General features: G+C 35.7%; 1 protein-coding gene across 3 annotated transcripts; it reads left to right on the forward strand.

Annotated features, from left to right (window-relative positions):
* Positions 1-327: 327 nt before the first annotated feature.
* LOC131164616 (uncharacterized) lies at positions 328-20,113 on the forward strand. Of its 3 annotated transcripts, none has more exons than XM_058121924.1 (3): positions 328-521; positions 9,843-9,973; positions 19,281-20,113. In XM_058121924.1, the coding sequence occupies exons 2-3, from the start codon at positions 9,907-9,909 to the stop codon at positions 19,844-19,846; spliced, it is 633 nt and encodes a 210-aa protein (XP_057977907.1). In that variant the 5' UTR covers positions 328-521; positions 9,843-9,906; the 3' UTR covers positions 19,847-20,113. The 3 variants fall into 3 exon arrangements, with proteins under 3 accessions (XP_057977907.1, XP_057977906.1, XP_057977909.1); XM_058121923.1 differs by having other exon boundaries at positions 336-521; positions 9,855-9,973; XM_058121926.1 differs by lacking the exon at positions 9,843-9,973 and having other exon boundaries at positions 353-521.
* The last annotated feature ends 273 nt before the right edge of the window (positions 20,114-20,386 follow it).

The raw sequence follows: 20,386 nt of genomic DNA on the forward strand, positions 1-20,386 counted from the left end.
GACTTGTTTTTTAGGAGAGGCGTTGAGGTGTGTTTTAACTACTCAAATTAATAAACTCGTGTTCTAAAAGCTTCACATTTGTAGAATATATGGCTGAATTAAGAAATTTAATTTTTCATTAAAACGATTCAGATAGTTTTAAATAGGAATTACATGAATTTTATTTGTAAATTAAAGATTAAGAAAACAAATCTTTCACGTGCATCCCACGTGCTTTCTCACTAGTGATCCAAAATGGTGCCGCTGCGGTCTGTTTCTTCGCACTAACAGCCTGCGAATTGGTTGGGCCGTTGAAGCCCAAAAGTAAAAGACACACAGGGCCCAAATGTTTTATTTCGTTTCAATGGGTGATTGGGTTGGACCGTACTCAGGCAGAGCTCATCGTTGTCCTTCTCTTTCCTTCTCTCTCTCTCTCTCTCTCTCTCTCCCTCCCTCTCTCCATTTCTTCAGTTCTCCTTCCGGCGGAGGCGTCGACTCTCGAACACATCTGGCAGCTCCACCTGACACCAGAGGCTGATCTGGTGATTTCTCCTTCTTCTTTCGTTTCATAAGGCTCTCTCTCTCTCCCTCTCTCTCTCTCTCTCTCTCTCTCTCTCTGTATGCGTCCTTGTGGGTTTATCTATCATTTGAATTCTCATTCTGTTTCACTGTTATTCTTCTCGAGTTTGCCATTTCTTGTAAGCATGAGTAACAACATTAAGAAATGCGCGAAACTATGAATTTTCTTTCACGTTGTTGTTTGTGAGCAGTTAAATAAGCTGTTGAATTGAGATATTAGGGTTTGCCGGGGGGTGTGTGTGTTTTTCTTTTACGGTTGTTGGATTTATTTGTCTGTGATATGCTTTTTAGTGTTGCTGACCTTTCATCCCTCTCCTTCGGTCTAATGTGGATGAGTTTTATTTATTACGGTGGTTTTTTTTTTTTCCTAAGAAAATGCTTTCTATTGGGATAATATTTGTTGGGAGAGCATTTTTTGTGCCTCATAATGTGTACAGACATTATTTATGACGTTTAACGAGTATATCTATATTTTCTTAAGTTACTTTTATCATGTTTAGGATCTTGGACTTTGATTTAGATTGCGTGGATTTAGATAAAATGCATTACAAAGCAGTACTAAATTTTGTGCAGGTCCATGCAAATCTAAATCTGATGCATGTATTCCATGTTCCCAAGCACAACCTCTACTAATTTAATAAGATCTCAAATTCCAATTTTGAGCCCCTCCAATGATCCCAGTAAAAAAATAATTGTGATTTGACAACATTTTCAATTTTTAAGTTATTTGAGTTTTAAGGACTGGTAAAAGTCGAGTATTCAAGAGTGGAATTGGTTGACTTTGCTTCATTGAGTTGTCTTTTAATTGTTTCCCTTTTCCTCCAGCTGTCTTCTTTTGTAAAGGTAGCATAGCTGTAAGAATCTTGTAATTTGCAATTCAAATCTTATGATTCATATCAAACCAATTCTAATCTAACTAGAGAATAAAAATACTAATGAATCCTTAGTGAGCCTATCAATTGACACTTTGAATTTAATGAGTCGATCTTTCACACAATTATGAACCTTATTAGAGAACCTAGTGGGTTAAAACCTCAAAATAGCCGTTCTTTTTTTTTTTTTTGAGACAATTGCCTTCCATTCATTCGCTATGTCGATTTTGATGTAGAAAAAGGGGAGAAAACTAGACTTTTTGTTTGCCTTACAAAACCATTCTTCACTCTTGGAGGAGTATAGTGTTCTACCATTGAAAAGAAAGGGTAGAACATTGGTTGGCTAAGGTGGTGCTTACATTTTGCTGTGGTGTTAAGAATCTTAAAAGGTCTGGCTGGCACTGTTTTTGTTTTTTGTTTTTGTTTGAAGTCATATTATGACTATGCACTGGTTTATATTGCCAGTTTTTTGTTTCTGTTGTGGTATTCTGTTGTTTTAAAAAGAAAATGAAAAGCATATTTTATGGTTTTCAGGTTGTTTTAGCAACAGGTTGCCACAATATTTTAATATCCATAATAAACTTTTGTGGACTAAATCATTCTTTTTATATTCAAGTTTTAATTAAAATAAAAATAAAATGACTGTGAATTTAAAATATAGTTGAAATTAAGATATCCATAAAATAAGATTGTCCTTATAGCACTAAACAAAAAGTTTTTAATTTATTATAATATTTTTAGTTTGTATTCTCTGTCTTTTTTATTATTTTAATTATATTTTTATTATCATTTGTATTTGTTTTTGGTTTTCATTTTTATAATTTTGGATACTAGAGAAACAGACAATCTCTAAGATTCATAGGTTGGTGATGTAGGACAAGAAGTAAGACCTTAGGAATATCCTTGCTGGAAAATAATTAAGTAGAGTTGGGTTAAGGAATTGTAGGGTTAAGTTAGTAGTTTATTATGTGTGTTCAATAGTAATTAGTATAGTATTATGTGTATTTGGGGGTTGTTTGTAATATTTGTGTAAAGTAGGGTTATATTTTTAATGTGATGTAGTTTTAGGGGTTTAAGTTTAATTTCATGTAAAAAGACTTTCTTATAAATAGTGTATGAAAGCCATATTGTAGACAGTTGTTGATGAATTTGAAGTGAAAGTGAGTCCCCTCCTGGGTATCTCCTCTCTCCTCCCTTCCCCTTCCTTCCTCTCTTCTAATTTCTCCATGGCTGCAAAACCTTGATACTGCCCCTGCATCATTAAACTCCTCAAGGTTTCCTTCCTTAAATCTAGACTCTAGGTTAACTTGAGGCTGGAGGAGCTGAACTGGCCTACTGGTCTGTTTTGGAGTTTGACTCATATTGTTAGGTTCTAGAGGAACCCCAGGAGTAGGAAGGATACCTTGGGCTGACCCTAGTGAATATGGGGAGTCATTAGGGTGCTTAACAGATGGCTCCATGTCTTCCTCAACAGGGCGTTTACCTAACATCTTCAAGACTTGGTCAAATTGTTGTGTGAGGTGCTCAAACTTTTGGTCCACAGACTCTTGAAGAGTGTCTAATTGGGTAGACAAGGACTGGGTGTCAGTGGGTGCAAGTTTGTTGGGGTCGGCCATTGAGAAATTAGAAGAGAGGAAGGAAGGGGAAGGGAGGAGAGAGGAGATACCTGGGTGGGGGGGGGGGGGGACTCACTTTCACTTCAATTCAATTCATCAACAACTGCCTACAACATGACTTTCATACACTATTTATAAGAAAGCCTCTTTACATGAAATTACACTTAAACCCCTAAAACTACATTACATTACAAATATACCACTAATTTACACAAAATATTACAAACAATCCCCAAATACACATAATCCTATTATTTTCCAGCACACACAAAATAAACTACTTAATAAACTACTAACTTAACCCCCGAACACACATAATAAACTACTTAATAACAATTCCTTAACCCAACACTTCTTAATTATTTTCCAGCATGAATAGACAAGAAGTAAGGCCTTGGGAATATCCTTGCTGGAAAATAATTAAGAAGAGTTGTGTTAAGGAATAGTGGGGTTAAGTTAGCAGTTTATTATTTGTGTTCAATATTAATTAGTATATGAATATAGGATTATGTATATTTGGGGGTTGTTTGTAATATTTTTGTAAAGTACGGGTATATTTGTAATGTAATGTAGTTTTAGGGGTTTAAGTGTAATTCATGTAAAGAGGCTTTCTTATAAATAGTTTATGAAAGCCATGTCGTAGGCAGTTGTTGATGAATTTGAATTGAAGTGAAAGTGAGTAACCCCCTGGTATCTCCTCGGCCCAAGTTTCATTGTTGCAGGTGCCTCACTGGCAGCACATGCGCCCCACGCGCCGGCGTCCTGCTACTAGGAAATTTCCATAGTTTTCTGCAATTTCCAGTATCACAAAAAATTGCCCAGCCACGATATTTTGGGTTTTCCCCACAAAATTTTGATCTGTAAGGAGATAATTTTGCTTGTGGATGCAACATATTGCATGCAAGGGTGATAATTTTGGCATGAAACCCTAGAAATTGTCTCTGGCAGCATTAAAAATCAGGTTTTGTTGCTGTAATATTTGAGTTTTCTTCGTGGATTTGTTTCATTTCAGGGGGACAATCAATATCAAGGTGAATTAAAGATAGTTTTTTATGAGAAATCGGGGGTAAGGTTTGTGGGAGATTATGTTAAAGGGATGTGATATATAGCTGCAGCATATGTATATGCATAATTCAACAACATGGTGAAAAATTATAGGAAAAAGGAATGTCATTTTCCAAACTTTGGGCCCAATTTCTAGCTTTTCAACGCCTTTCTCAAATGTTGAGAAAAGGTTTGCAAAATCATCATTGATGGAAGATGTCCAATGAATATGGTTTCCATAAATGGAGTCACTCTTATGCAGCTTCATTCGGAACCTCACCCTAAGCTTATGTGATGTATTGGGTTGATAACTCTATTGTACATGTTTATGAAAGATGTTTGGTTCCCATCCAAATGGGTGAATATTTGGCTAATGTTTGGTGTGATATCCTAGCTTTGAAGATTGGCCATGTACTCCTTGGTTGGATGATTTAGGTGTGAGTCAAGGACATGAGAACACATGTCTTTCACTATTATGGGAAGAAAATCGTTTTGAAGTCTGCTCTACCAATGAACTAAGATGAAGAATCAGTCATAAATAGTAAGCTTGAAGACACTACAAGAAAGGAAATCAATGTGTTTGAAGACATCCAAAGTCCTCCTATTGTAGAGTTTGTCATCCCCAATGAGTTCATTGACGCTGATTCTCAAGTCAAGTTTATGGTGCTGTCAATGGAATGTGGTTTCTTGCCTCATTCAAGTGTTGGCTTTCAAAAAGTCCAAGTTTGCTTCTCCCTTTTGATCCTCCAACATTTCAAAATTTGAGGCTGAATTTTTTCTAACTGGGGGAGAGTTGATGTAGGATAAGAAGTAAGACCTTGGGAAAATCCTTGTTGGAAAAATAATTAAGATGAGTTGGGTTAAGGAATTGTGGGGTTAATTTAGTCCTTTATTATGTGTGTGTAGTATTGATTAGTATAGGATTATGCGTATTTGGGGGTGTTTGTAATATTTTTGTAAAGTAGGGATATATTTGTGATATATTGTAGTTTTAGGGGTTTGAGAGTAATTTAATGTTAAAAGACTTTATTATAAATAGTGTATGAAAGCCATGTTGTAGGCAGTTGTTGATGAATTTAAATTGAAGTGAAAGTGAGTTCTCCATCCCCCACCCCGGGTATCTCCTCTCTCCTCCCTTCCCTTTCTTTCCTTTCTTCTAATTTCTCCATGGCTGCAGAACCTTGATGCTGCCCCTGCATCAGTTTTTGTTTTTTAGTAGTGTGTTTGATTATTTATTTTTTTACTAAAAAAACACTGGATGTATGCTATTTTTATTGTTGGTAAACACAAGAAGTTCAGTTGTTTATCATTTTTTTCTTGATTCCTTCCCTTAAACAATGTAAAGTTTATTTTTTTTCAAAAAAAAAAATTATTTTTCTTGAGTAATTCCCTTACTTTTTGTCATTTAGAGAATGCATACACATTAAAAACTATACTTTTTATCGTTACAATTTAAATGTATTTTGCTATTTTATTTGTTGTTTGTGTATCAATATATGCATGTCATCTGGAATTGACTTTGAAAACTTGTATTGAATCCAATGCAATTCAATTCTCAATTCCTAAAGTTGGATTTCATTTTGCAATTCTGATCTTGAGTTGACAACTATTTTGATATCATTTTCTCCTTGTTTTCATGTTCCCTTTTTCTTATTTTGGATCTATTATGAAAGCGGAAGGAGAAATTGAAGCATGGTTTTAAATTGCGGTAGCGGGTAGCGTAATGTAACGGTAATAGGTGTAATGGGAAGTGGGTGTAATGGCCATGAATTTTTTTGAAGCATTCACAACCTTGTGCATATTAGCATACTTGCATGTTTTAAGCTTTTAGCCCTTCTTAGAAAGAGTTTTAGTGTATTTCAGATCCTTTAGTTCGACTAAGTTATTTGGTAATGGCAACAAATTTACATTTGTTTTAAACCACCATTGATAGAAAAATTACGTGTGTGTGCGTATTAATACTTCTCATTCTTCTTAGCTGTGATAAATTCTTATGCGTGCTAAATTAATTAATAAAAAAAAATACATTATACACTCCATTATGTATTAGACACATAAGACATAAGAAATAATAAAAATATAAAATAGCTAGAAAAGAAAGAAGGTTGAAGTTGAAAAATATAGAACATAAATATCACATAACTAATATTATCAAAATAAAATATTTTCCTAACAAGTTAGTATTTTTAAATTGTTAATTAATGCATCTCTTGTAAGTATTTAAGAAGTAAATTTTGTATCATTGTCATCCTCATTATAATCTTTTCCCCCTCTCGCCACATGGTATAAGAATGATTTATGAAAGAGGGAAAAAGTGAGAAGAAAGAGTAAAAAATAAAATAAATTTTGTGATGTAACAGTCATGTGGCAGTTACATAACGGCTGTAGCGGCCTTTACGTAACGGTCGCAGTCCCTAACACAGCTACAGCCATGATTTTTCTTCCCACTGATTTCGCGGGTATGTAACGGCATCGGTAACCCAAAAAACCGTTACGTAACGGTTGTGGCCGTTATTTAAAACAATGAATTGAAGAGGTGTAATGCATAGAGTTAAAACCATGTGGGTAAAATGGAGGAGTGCTGCAAGCATGCTGGGTGATCGTAGAATACCATTAAAATTAGAAGAAATTTCTATAAAACATTAAAAGACCAACCATGCTGTATGAGTTAGAATGTTGGGCAACTAAGAATCAACATATTCAAAAAAGTAAAAGTTGCCGAAGTACAAATGTTAAGGTGGATGAGTAGTATAATGTTTAAGGGATAAATTAATGAATGAACACATCCGCAATAAGTTAAGTGTAGTGCTTGTAGAAGATAAAATAAGAATTGGACGGTTTAGATGGTTTGAACATTTGAAATGCAGGCCAAATAATGCACCAATGAGGAGGAGTGAGCTAGTTATTGTTAATGGTACATTGGTACTAGGAGTAGATATAGGCCTAAAATAACTTGCAATGAGGTAGTAAGGATTTAACAACTCTTAAATTAGTTGAAGAAAATGCCCTCAATCATGTGAATTGGCAGAAAATGATTCATATAGTCGACATGACATAGTGGGACTTAAAACTTCTTCTTGTTGTTGTAAAAACAAAGTAGTTGACATTGTTCATCTTGCATGCACTTGCAAGCCTCAATATGAAATTTTTGATCAAAGATCAGTTTTTTATTTGGAATCAAGGAACCACACTTTTTAATTTAAAATTATTTTCAATTTATCATTTTAAATATCCTAGTCTGTTCAAGAGTTATTTTCCCCCAATTTTTATTTATTGTGTATGTCATTGTGTCTGCAGCTCAAACCTTCCTCAGGTTGTTCTCAAGCCAAATTCTGCAATCAAGGATTCATGCCTCTTGGTTGACTTACTATTGTTATTTTTTAGTGAGTGTGCTTTTTGGGGGTGTTTAGGGGGAGGGAGGGATGGGGCAATAGCTAGTGAGCTGTGTTTGTTTCTTTTGTCTTGTTTAGAGTGGACAACAGTGGGCTGGTTAACCCCAAAGTTAGATTTGCAGCTTTGTGCTGAACTTGTAGACAATGAACTATGCTCAGTGTTGGTGGATTCTATTTTCCTGTTAGTCTTTTTAAAGCTTCTTGCATTGAAGTAGGCCAGGAAACTTTATGCTGCTGTCACATGTATTTCAGTGAATCTGTTGGTTTCCACAATAATGACTAGATGTGGTGAAGCATACTGTTTTGGGATGTCCTTTTGCATGCCCTAACTAGATTGAGAGCTATCTCATTTCAGCATTCTGTTTGAATTTTCCAAAACAAAATTCTCAATTTAAACTGGTCACCACAATTGTATCCTTTGCATGCTTTTTTCTCCTTGATATGCCATTTTATTTTTTGGTGCGGTGTGCTGTCAGCATGGCTTTATTTATTTTTTCATTTTTTTCTTCACTTATTTTTGATAGCAGATTACAATGTAATTGGAAATTTTGATTCTGGAATTCAAAATGTGGTTATATTTTTGATCATATTGTTTGTGAGCTGAGATATTTCAGCAAGTGTTTTCAATAACTGAAATTTTGTGAATGTCAGCTGATTTTGAAACCATGCTATGTCTCATTCCTTTTCCTAACTTTAGCCAATTCTTAGTCGACTTGCAGTCCTGTCAGAATTCTTGACTAATCAACTCCTGTAAAATGCACATATGATACTTAGGTTGGTACATTTTATAAAATATGGGCGTACAATTGTTGCTTCATGGAATATATATATATATATATATATATATTCTCAAAATATTGAAAATTTACTTAAAAGGTTAGAAGAATGATTTTTTGAAAAATTAATAATTTAGATTGAATTTCTTTTATTCAGTTTTGAATGTCACAGAAAAATTGCTGCTAGCGGCCAGTGCAGGATTTTTAGCTTGTCATGACAGTATGTTGATTGGAGGGACTTTCGGTGATTGAGTCCCAACTTTGTTACACAGCCAATTCATCCTACCTTGACTTCACTGTTAGTAGGTACCAATGGGGCTTGTAGACTTGTCATGCTAAACAACACATTAGCGCATCTCACTCCACTTTTGTTTCAGACCTCATTGCTTTTTTCATTTTAATAGGATTTTCACCGTGCACTCCAGAAATCACCAAAGCTTCTCCTACACCACTTTTATACAGAGCAAGGTTGTTAGAAATTAGAATTGGGATTCTATGTAGGATCATTGGGGTTCTGCAGGATTGGATTGTATGATCAGATTGAGGATGTACGGCTCTACTCATGATAATGATTAGCAAAATTGAGATTTGGATCGTAGGATCATATCCTAAATTGTTAGATCCTATTATGCAGATTTACTCAAACAATTCAGGTTGCATGCTGTATTGGGGTCATGTAGGGTGGGTAGAATTGTAGAATCGTGATTCCTCTTTGGGTTCTACCTATTCTACTTATTCAACTGAAACCCTTTTATGTTTTTGTGCTTTAAAAATAAGGCCCAAGTTGCATTTTAATTGGCCAAGAGTTTTCTATTGTTATAGAAGAGAGGTCTATTGTCCTATTTATCCAAATCTTCAAAATTAGGGCAGATAGCTCCTAGCATTTGTTCATAGAGTTCTCTCTATCAAGTGCTTGCGAAGATCTTTGGAGCTTGGTCCTTCTAACGTTTGATCAACACTAGATTACAATAATCAAATTTTTGTTAGTGTTCAACAAACTTTGCTGCTGTTGCAGTCTTGCAAAGAGCTCTGAAGTAGCAGTCTTGTCTAATGTCTTGATTAGCACCTGGTTATTCTTTGAAGATCGACAACCATGGAGCTCTTGAAGAGCTTCGAAACAGAGATCTCTTGAGTTTTGAAGAGCTTTGAAAGACCTTTCTTCTAAGTTCTCTCTTATTTTTTTTTGTTCAAAACCAAGCAAGCCTTGTTTCTGAGCACTGACAGGATAGCTTTTCTTTTTTGTCATCTTTTTCTTCTTCTTTCTTTCTCTTCTTCTTCTCTTTCCTTCTTGTTCTCCATCTTCTCTTATTCTTATGGTCTAAATTCTAAATTTTTGGTACTGCGATAAGTGACGAGTTATGCTCTAATTATAGTGATTGAAGCTTAGTAGCTTACTGCTTACAGCACAGCAGTTCATTCAACTTCATTGAATTAACTTTAATTTGTTACTTTTTTTGATTGCTTTCTTTGTTTTGTTGTGAGCTTGTGATTCCAAAATTTGCTTACTTACTAACCAAGTCCTTGGGCTTAAGGATTGTCATAAAATTCCACATGCTTGTATTTCTAACATTTATTTTATGTTAGCAAATTTCTCAGAATTGAGATCCTATGGAATGTGGAGTTCCAAAAGATCGGATTGTCGGGTCGGATGGAGTATCAAAATCCTATGGAGCGTTGGGGAGGGTCCAAAAGATCGGATTGTAGGGTCAGATCAGGTATCACAAATTTCTACTTGCAATGTAAAATAAATACTAAAAATATATGTATGTGGAATTTTTGACAATCTTTAAGCCTAAAAATTTGGACAGAAGTTGAATACATTTTAAGAAAGCAATCAAAGAAAGGAACTAACAAAATATGCATAATTCACTGAAGCTAAATGAACTGCTTCTCTTCTATTACAATTAGAGATATCATGCATCATAGTATCAAAAAGGCAGAATTCTGACCATAAGAAGAAGTTGAAGGAGGGAAGAAAAGAAGAGGAAGAAAAGAAAAAAAGAAGAAAAAGGAGAAAAGAAGAGCTCTTTGCTGACAGTGTTGCAGTGTTGAGAAACAAATTTTTCTTTTTGATTTTGAAGAAAAAATATGAGACAACTCAGAGAGGGAAGGTGTTTCAAAGCTCTTCAAAACTCAAGAGCTCTGTTGTTTGGCGACCATGGTTTTAAATCGCTGTAGCGGGTAGTGTAACGTAACGGTAACGGGTGTAACACGAAGCGGGAGTAGCGGATATTACATAATGGGAAGCGGGTGTAACGGCCATGAATTTTTTTGAAGCACTCACAACCTTGTGCATATTAGCATACTTGCACTTTTTAAGCTTTTAGCCCTTCTTAGAAATAGTTTTAGTGTATTTTGAATCCTTTAGTTCGACTAACTAAGTTTTTTGGTAAGGGCAACAAGTTTACATTTGTTTTAAACCAAAATTAATAGAAAAATTATGTGTGTGCATGCGAATTTATACTTCTCATTGTTCTTATCTATGATTTATTCTTATGTGTGCTAAATTAATTAATAAAACAAAATACATTATATTCATTAATCTATTAGATACATAAGATATACGAATAATACAAATTTAAAATAACTAGAAAAGAAAGAAGGTTGAAGTTGAAAAATATAGAACATAAATATTACATTACTAATATTATCAAAATAAAATATTTTCCTAACAAGTTAGTATTTTCAAATTGTTAATTAATGCATCTCTTGTGAGTGTTTAAAGAAATAGTAAATTTTGTATCATTTTCATTCTCATTATAATCTTTTCGCCCTCTCGCCACATGGTATATATTGAGAATGATTTATGAAAGAGGGAAAAAGTGAGAATTTAAAGTAAAAAATAAAATAAATATATATTGGCGTAACAGTCCTGTAGCGATTACGTGACGGCCGTAGCAGCCTTTATGTAATGGTCGTAGCGGCCTTTACGTAATGGTCATAGCGGCCTTTACGTAACGGTCGCGGTCCGTAACTACTGCTACAACCATGATTTTTTTTCCCACCGATTTCGTGGTGTGTAATGGTATCAGTAACCCAAAAAACCGTTACGTAACAGTTGCAGCCGTTATTTAAAACCATGTTGGTGACACTAGTAGGAAAGTCAAGATTGATAAAATAATACATGTGCAATCATATGTGTTTTTTGAAGCTGTGAATGTCTGCAAGCGTGCAACTTTAAAGAAGAATGTGCTATCTAGACTCTAAAGGTCCCTGCATGACTGCAACTTCAAAAAGGTTAATTGAACACCAAGAAATTGATTTTTATGATGTATTTGGTGCTGATCAGACACAAGAAGGATTGAACTCCAAAGCTTTCTCCAAGTTGCTGCCAATAGACATTTTTGAACAATTCCCATGTGTTATTTTTCCCTAATTTTGAAGATTTGGGCCAAATTGGCAAACAAAACTATCTTCTATTTCAAAAGAAAACCATTTGGGTCAATAAAAAAACATATTGCGCCGTATCTTGAAAGCTTAGAAACAGAGAAGGCCATTCTGGTTGAGTAAATAGAATCCGTAGGATCACAAATAGAATGGTGATTCTGATATTATCGATTCTACTGCAATTTTGTGGCAATTCTATCTGATTCTGATTCAGCGTGCGACCTAATTGTGATCAGGATTGCAATTTTGATAACCATGATATAGAGTCATAGAGAACAATACTGTCCTAGATCTTTCCGCCATTTAGCTCATTGAACCTTCCGACTTCACTCTATGGCTTGTGATAAAGAAGCATGTCTTAAATAATTCCTTTGAACTCATTTCATATATTCTGCTTCCTGATATCATTTTTTACATTACCAAATTCTTTTCTTACTCTTTCCATTCTCTGAATTACTCTTTCTGGAAACTGGCGTCCACCCTTCAAACTGAACTCCTTGATATCAATTTCTCCCTACTTATGAGCTTGAGCAAGCCTGCGTCTTCTTTAAGAGCTGTAGGGGAAAAAAGGTAATTACAGCCAAGTGGGCAGTTCGAGCAATGTTAGGGCTTATATTTTTTCCTTGCTCCACTGCTAGGTTTTCTAGAAGGGTGGGCTGTGCTTGTCACTTTAAAAAAAGTAGCATGCTTGCATGGTGTTCAGTAAAATTGCTTGATTTTATAATTCTTTTGGTTCCTGGAATGGAATAATCTGAGAGTAAAAGAAAGGACATGGTACAATCCAATATATAGTTTTTTGATAGGTTAAAGTGGTGAACGAAAGATTGTTTTGCAATATAGTTTTTTGACAGGCTAAAGTGTTGAACAAAAGATTGTTTTGCTTTGAGTTTTGTTGTTTAGACAATTGCCAATTCGTAGGCTGAAACAGCGAGGAGAATTGTCATACTCTGTTTGTAGTTTGTTGACATTGAATGGAGTCCTAATCTTAGAATAGTGTTGAAATCCATTTCTCTTCCCTTCTTATGTCATGGTAATAAAACTTAAAGAGGAATAGGGTTTTCTAGTTTGTTATTTCAAAAGTGGATGGCTGGAAATGGTGATTTGATGGGTTTGGATCCATTGATGATAGATTATAAAGTTTGATACGAAATTATAGTTTTTAAATGCATAAGATGCCCTAAGGCACAAAGGGCACTTAAAGCATAGTCTTTAGGTGCAAGTGTATGCCATTGCCTGAAGAATATTAGTTGGGCATCTATTAAAAATCTGTTTAAAATGCTTATATAAAAATGTTCAGTTTGCAGGAGAATTGTACTAATATTTATGTAAATGGTAGTTGCAGACTCTACCAAATGCTGAATGCTCTAATAGGTCAAAATAAAGTCAATATTCAATTATTGGGTTACCTTGTTGTTTTAGGATCTTAAGTTTATCTTTTTTTGTGGTTTTAGATAAAATTTATACTTTTTTGTCTTAGAATCTAGTGTATTTGACCAAAACTTGAATGTAGATCTGATGAAGCTTTTTTTAAGAATAATATTTTTTCATATATTTTGATCTTTTTAATTGTATTTTGGTGTGGAAAAAATTTAATTTTTCGGCTAAATTATTTATTTCTTTTTTCTCAAACTTGATTTTGAGGGGATGTCTTTAAATATATAGACATATTGTCTTAAAATTTTGACTCTGAGATTGTAAATTTTTTTTTTTCTTGGGGATATGATTTTTTTACATATTTTAATTGAAGTTCAATATGGGATAGTTCCTTGTGTTCATGTAAAAATTTTAACATGTAAATAAGTTTCTGATTATGCTGGAAGAGGATTCTGCTTGAAAGTAGTGATATGCATCAGGCCAAAGACATGCACCTGGGCACCTGGGCTTGTGTGGGCACAGGTTGCCTCGCCTGTGGTTACCCTAGGCACAATGCTTTGTGCTTGAGTGCACCATGTGCTGCAGATGTAGTTTTAACAACTATTTTCTTAGATTTGTTTATACTTTAGCTTGTTTTGTATTATAAATCTGGATATGGCTGAAACTTTATTCTTTTTAATTATACTTAAAAGCATTAATGTTCTGAAAAGAGGAAGGAAAACAAGCACATATTATGATGTGTTTCTCTGTGTGTATGTGTTTCATTTATTTACTCATTGAATTGAGATATATTATACATATTTTTTGTGAGTTCAAAACTATTTTTAAGACAAGGATAAATTTTTTTTTAAAGGTTGAGATGCTTGGCTTGAATTTAGATCATCTGATGATACTTGATAGGCCTGGTTGTCTTGGTGATTTTCCCAATTTATCTTTTTTTTTTTTTAATTTATTTATTTTTCCATTTTGTTTATTTGTGTTCAAAACTTGCAAAACTCTTCAATCTGTTTCATGCCCAAACTGTGCTTGCCCCATTGTTCCCCTGCGGTAAATTCCAACTATGTGCAGGACTTATAAGCTCTTCACCCCCAAACCAGAGGATGCAAAGGAACCACTCCAAGAATGATGCAGGGGCAGCATCAAGGTTCTGCAGCCATGGTGAAATTAGAAGAGAAGAAGGAAGGGGAAGGGAGGAAAGAGGAGATACCCAGGGGAAACTCACGTTCAACATTAATTCAAATTCATCAACAACTGCCTACAACATGGCTTCCACACACTATTTATAAGAAAGCCTCTGAACATATGAAATTATGCGCAATACCCCTAAAACTACATTACATTACAAACATACCCCTAGAATACACAATTACCACAAACAAGCCCCCAGCATAAATAATCCTAATACAAGCAACTACACACATACACTCAAAACAACTAAATAACTAAGCACATTTGGGTTTCAGACCCAATAAACCATTAACCCTATTCTTTGACATAGGCCTCTTAATTGGGTTCAAATGATCCATCCAAGTAGCCGCTTGTTGTCCTACATCAATTCCCTCCTTCCAAAAAGAACTCAACTCCATTGAGTTGGGGAAAGTACCAAGGAGTCCATCACCATGAATAGAATCATCTCGTCATAAGGAACCAATAGTATGCTTCAACATGGTGAGTGGAAGAATTTGTGACGACATCAACTTATACTTCTTTTTGTCAATGGAGAGAGAATAAGAATTCTCATATCCATCATGCTTCAGCTTCCTATCAAATGACCATGGTCGACCCAAAAGAATGTGACAAATTTTGAGAGGAAGGAGATCACATTGCACTGTCTCCATGACGGAACCAATCCTGAAGGTAAGTAGCGATCTTGGACCTTCAAGTTGGTATTATTCACCCAGGCAATTTTGTATGGTTTGGGATGAGGCTCAACTTCCAAATTTAACTTCACAGCTTCTTCAGAAACTACATTTGTGTTACTACCAGGATCAATAACCCAAGTACAAAGTTGTTTTTGGCATATTACTTGAGTTTGAAAGATGTTGGTCCGCCTCTAATCCTCTATGTCTTTAACCTTGTGCGAAGAGAGCATATGTCGAAGTATTAGGCAGTTTCTCAAATTGCCATCATCATCTAAGTCACTTGGCTACTTGAGTATCATCATCATCTTCTTCTTCTTCCTGTTCTGCCACAGCCATGAATTGGTTAGGACATTGTGCAGCTTGATATCCAAAACCTTGACATTTAAAGCATTTGAGTGATGATAAGCTCGGTATTAGTCTGAACACCTTTACCCAATTGCTCAATTGTCTTCTTTCGTACCACTCCACTAGTACTCTTTTCAAACCGAAGGGATGATGTAGCTGTAGGAGGATTGCGTTGCATGTCCTCCTCAATCTAAGTGGCAACCTGTGTTGCATCCCCAACTGTGATGAGACGACATGCAGCAAGTTTGGAGGCAATGGCTGGCTTCAACCCTTTTCTGTACAAAGCTATCATAACGTCCTCTTTCCATTCTATATTAACACAAGTAGCCAAATGATAGAATCTACTAGTGTACTCCATCACTTTCGTTTCTTCTTGCTTCAAATCAAAGAGCTGGAGATGAACAGGCTGCTGATAATTGGGAGGCACAAATTTTGTTCCTGCATGGCTCACTTCATCTCATCCCACATTGTAATCTCACCAAATCTCCTTCTAAAGATTTCCCTTTGTTTAATCCACCAAATTTAAGCAGTTCCCTTCAATTTTGATGAAGCAAAGTGCAAGTTTCTAGCTTCATTCATGTCATGCCGTCGGAAATAGTACTCCAAAGAATATACTGAATCATCAAATTCATCAGGAGAACCATCACCATTAAAATCAGAGACTTCTAGTTTAATTCCCTTACTCAAATGATTATTTTGGCATTCACACTACTCAAAAGCATGAGGGACAGCAGCCATTCCACCATCTTGTTTGGTAGGAAACTCAATGGGCCTTTTACCTAAGGCTGCAACTTCTGTTGTTAGCCTATTCTAAGCACCAGTAATAGTCTCCAAAGCATTTTCCATATTTTGTACCCTACCGGATAAGAACTCCACCTTTGCAGACAATTCAACTTTGGTCACCATGATGCACTTATATGAAGCAAATCACAAACTTCACTTTCATTTATTTAAGAACAATCTTAAAGTCACCTTTAATCTTGAGTATCATGCAAAAATGAATCAAATTCACTAGGAAAACTCACAAATAGCAGTAATAAAACCTGACTTTTGATGTGGGCAGCGACAATTTCTAGGATTTCATGCCAAATTATTGCACTTGTTTACACAATTTCAAGTTAGGAACCAAAATATCATGCTGCAAATCAAAATATCATGAGAAAACACCAATTTCTTCTGGCTGGGAACCAATTTCTTGTGATTCTGGCAGCAGGAGGGAAGTCCGGCAGAACGCCACTCGCAGTCTCCGGCACGTGGGGTGCATGGGCCGCCAGAAATGATGCTCTGATGATGAATTTCCAGGCGAGGGCAGATCAGGGGTTGGGGAATACAGTGGTGGTGGCTGTATGTCAAAATAATTCCAGAAATGGTTGATTGGCAGCTGGAGAAGTTTGGCTGGCGCATGGGGGTCCTCTGGTGGTCGGACGGTGATGAAATTTTGAGGGGAAAGGTTTCGGGGGGTTCTGTTTTTGGTGGTGTGGGTGGTGTTGCAGGATGGTGGCTGGAAGGTGGAGTTTGAGGAAATGGGGACACAGCTGGAATTTTCTGTGAAATTCTAAATCTGCAGAGCCGCTTTTGGTTTTTTTTTTTTTCAACTGAAATTTCAGAAAGGAAATGATGAGACGGGAGGGTAACCGAGAAGAAGAGATCAATGGAGAGATTGGAAGATGAAGAAGAAGAAAAGAGGAAGAAGATGGAAGAAACAGAGGGATTAATTGCTGGACAGAGACTGCTGCAAATAGAGGAGACCGCAACAGAATTTAGAAGTCAGAGAGTTGAGAGAATTATGGGAGAGAATTAAGAGGAGGAGAAGAAGAAAAGGAGAAGAGAAATAGGCAAGAAGAATAGGGCAGACTGCTGCTGGGCAGCAGGGAATTATATGGACAGGACACGAGATCAGAAACAGAGAAGAAAGAAGAAGAGAAGGGAGAAGAGGAAGAGAAAAGGAGAAGAGTGAGGGAGATTGGGTGGACTGAAATGAAAGAATGGAGATTGTGGCAGGGGCAGCATCAAGGTTCTGCAGCCATGGAGAAATTAGAAGAGAAGGGGAAGGGAGGAGAGAGGAGATACCCGGGGGAAACTCACATTCAACTTCAATTCAAATTCATCAACTGCCTACAACATGGATTTCACGCACTATTTATAAGAAAGCCTCTGAACATATGAAATTACACACATACCCCTAAAACTACATTACATTATTAACATACCCCTAGAATACACAATTACTACAAACAAGCCCCCAACATAAATAATCCTAATGCAAGCTACTACATGCTTAAACAACTAAATAGCTAAGCACATTTGGGTTTCAGACCCAATAAATCATTCACCCTATTCTTTGACATAGGCCTCGTAATGGGTTGAAATGATCCATCTAAATAGCCGCTTCTCATCCTACATCAAAGAATCTTACAGAATCTTTATAATTAGTGAAAACCTTGTACACATGATTTACAAAATCTTTCTTATTAGTCAAGACTTTGTAGTTAGGTTGAAACATTCTGCAACTATGATTAATTGGCACAAATACCAACTAGATTTAAATTTCATTGAAATAGAAAGATTGATGTGGCATGTAATGGATTGGATTGCAATTCAATAAAACACTTCATCACTGGACAAAAACTGGAAGTTAAACTAATATAGAACTCTTAGTACATGGGATGTGTGATGAAAATAAAACTTATTATATTGAAAATTTTCTAGTGAAGATAAGCCTTAATAGAAAACTTATCTTCAAAATCAAATGACTACAAATATGGATATGGAAGAACCTGAATCCTTTAAGTTACTGAATACCACTGTATTTGATCGTGGAAACTGATAGTAAATTGATTTTATTCTATTTTATTCACTTTCCAATTTGCATGAGTTACATTAGTTTGGGCTCTATTATCATTTTTAGTTTTGGCCTCAATTTCTCTAGTAAGGTAACCTTCCTTTTTTTTTTAATTATTATTATTTTTCACATTGACCATCAACAGACTCTGTAACTGCTGATTATCTGGGATTATTATTATTATTATTATTATTATTTTTTTTTTTTTTGTGCCCAGCATGTAAGTTGTTTTTACCTGCCAATCTCTCTTCACATTGAATCAGAATGGAGTTATGGTAGGCATGTGCTGAAAAAGGCAGTGCATGAAGGCATACTTATATTGAAAATATAGTGGCACATATATTTATGAGAGAATGATCAGATGCTTCCTAGACTTAGAGGAAATTATTGATAGTAGTGTAGGTTAATTTTGGAAAAGGGGAAAATTTAATGTTGCAATCTGTTAGATTGCCACTTCATCTACAAATTTGAGCTGTTAGGTTATGAGCTAACAATGTATACCAAGTTTTAACACTTCCCATAATGTGCAGTCTGATAGCACATAGAGAGGCAAACAAATGATAAATAACGCACGTTGCAAGGTATATAGTAGGTTTTAAACACCACAAAGGCAAGGTATACGGTAGGTTTTAAACACCACAAAGAAATGCAGGCAACAAAACTAGAACCCAGGACCTTCTGGAGTTCTGGTAACAACTTTGTTACATTACCACTTTGCCTATAAGTTGTTAGCTTGTGGGCCAACACCCAACAATGTATGTCAAGCTTACCTCCTATTTCCAGGTCTCGCAATCCGTACATGTTCACTTGATCCAATCCCCTGTGGTCAAGCTTCCTTCTTGTGCTTTCTTATCTTTTTTGTTTTCGATAGAAAAAGAAACATATTAATTGGGAAAAAGCAATATGCAAAAAAGTGGACAAGATATCCTCTTGAAGAGAGAAAATAGCTTTATTCTGCTGAAAATCCTCAAAACTTGTATCCTTAAAACAGCCTGCACTAAAAGCCCAAAGAGATGCTGCCAATTGAATTGTTTCCCAAAACAAAGTTGAAGACAGCTTTTTACCTGTGAGAACAAGCACATTCCTGTTTGCTTTTTATTTATTTTTTATAATTAAGTAGAAAGAAGAAAGAATTCAATACTGATAGGCAAAGCATACAATTTTGTGTTATTTGCTTCTGACCAAGCAGAATCACCTCCTTATGTTTTTCAGGTTCGTTGTTGAGGATTTGCCATATTATGGGTGAATCATTTACAATTCAGATTAGCAGCAACCTGGTCAATCGGCTTGTTGATGATGGTGAAAAGTTGAAAAGGAAGACAAAGAAATCTCAAGCGAAAATATCACGTGAAGTTCAAAAGTCCCCAGCTAATGTACGAAACAGGGAGGAAACGCACAAGGGGACTGCTGCTGCCGGATGGCCTATCCAGCCTCCATTGTTCCTGCCAGTACCTCCTTCGCCACATTCTGCTAATGAAGAGTTGGATGGAATCCGATCTGTCCTTCAGGAAAGTGAGAGAGTTTTGGAAAGGTTGCAGAAGCACGAGGGTGACATGGTACAGGAAGTAACACAAAGGGCCAAGGATCTCCATGATAAGGAGTTCAAGCTTCCTTACCATAAGCCAATGGCCTGCTTGGCCGAGAAAGATGCTTGCTTGGAGTGCTACAAAGAGAATGCCAACAATGCCCTAAAATGCGCCCCTCTGGTTAAAAATTTTGCAGATTGTGCTCGCAGAGTTAGGCAGCTGGTGGGATCCCCAGCAGTGGAGGCTTCATGAAAGATTTTTGTATTCCAAAAAAAAAAACAAAAAGGGCAGTGAAAGCTAATTGCTGGTCTGAGCGGCTCTTCAATTATTCTTGTGGTGCGAATAAGTTGAACACTAGTTGTTCTTGAGTTCCATCCTATCTGCTCTGATATTCTCATCCACACTGGTGTCAAATATTTTGTTCGTCTGCATCCCTACTGTCTTTGTTTGCCATGGATGCGAGTTCATGTTTTAGGCTTTTGTGTATAATGCTAAAAAGCAGAGATTCGTTGTTCTCTACTTTAAAATTTTCACTAGTAAGCATAAGAAGCTAAATAAATTTTAAGAAAGCAATAAAGGTAAGCAACTAACAAAATGAGCATAATTCATTGAAGCTAAATGGACTGGTTCTCTATTATTACTTTTATAATTATCTCGCGTGCTAGTATACAAAATTTAGAATTCTAACCATAAGGAGGAAAGTGCGTAGTAAAACCTAATTGTTGGTCTGAGCAACAATTCAATTTTTGTAGTACAAATAAATTGACCACTAGTTCTAAAGTTGCATGCCAT

This window comes from Malania oleifera, chromosome 9 (assembly GCF_029873635.1).
Source record: "Malania oleifera isolate guangnan ecotype guangnan chromosome 9, ASM2987363v1, whole genome shotgun sequence".
Taxonomy (NCBI): Eukaryota; Viridiplantae; Streptophyta; class Magnoliopsida; order Santalales; family Ximeniaceae; genus Malania; species Malania oleifera.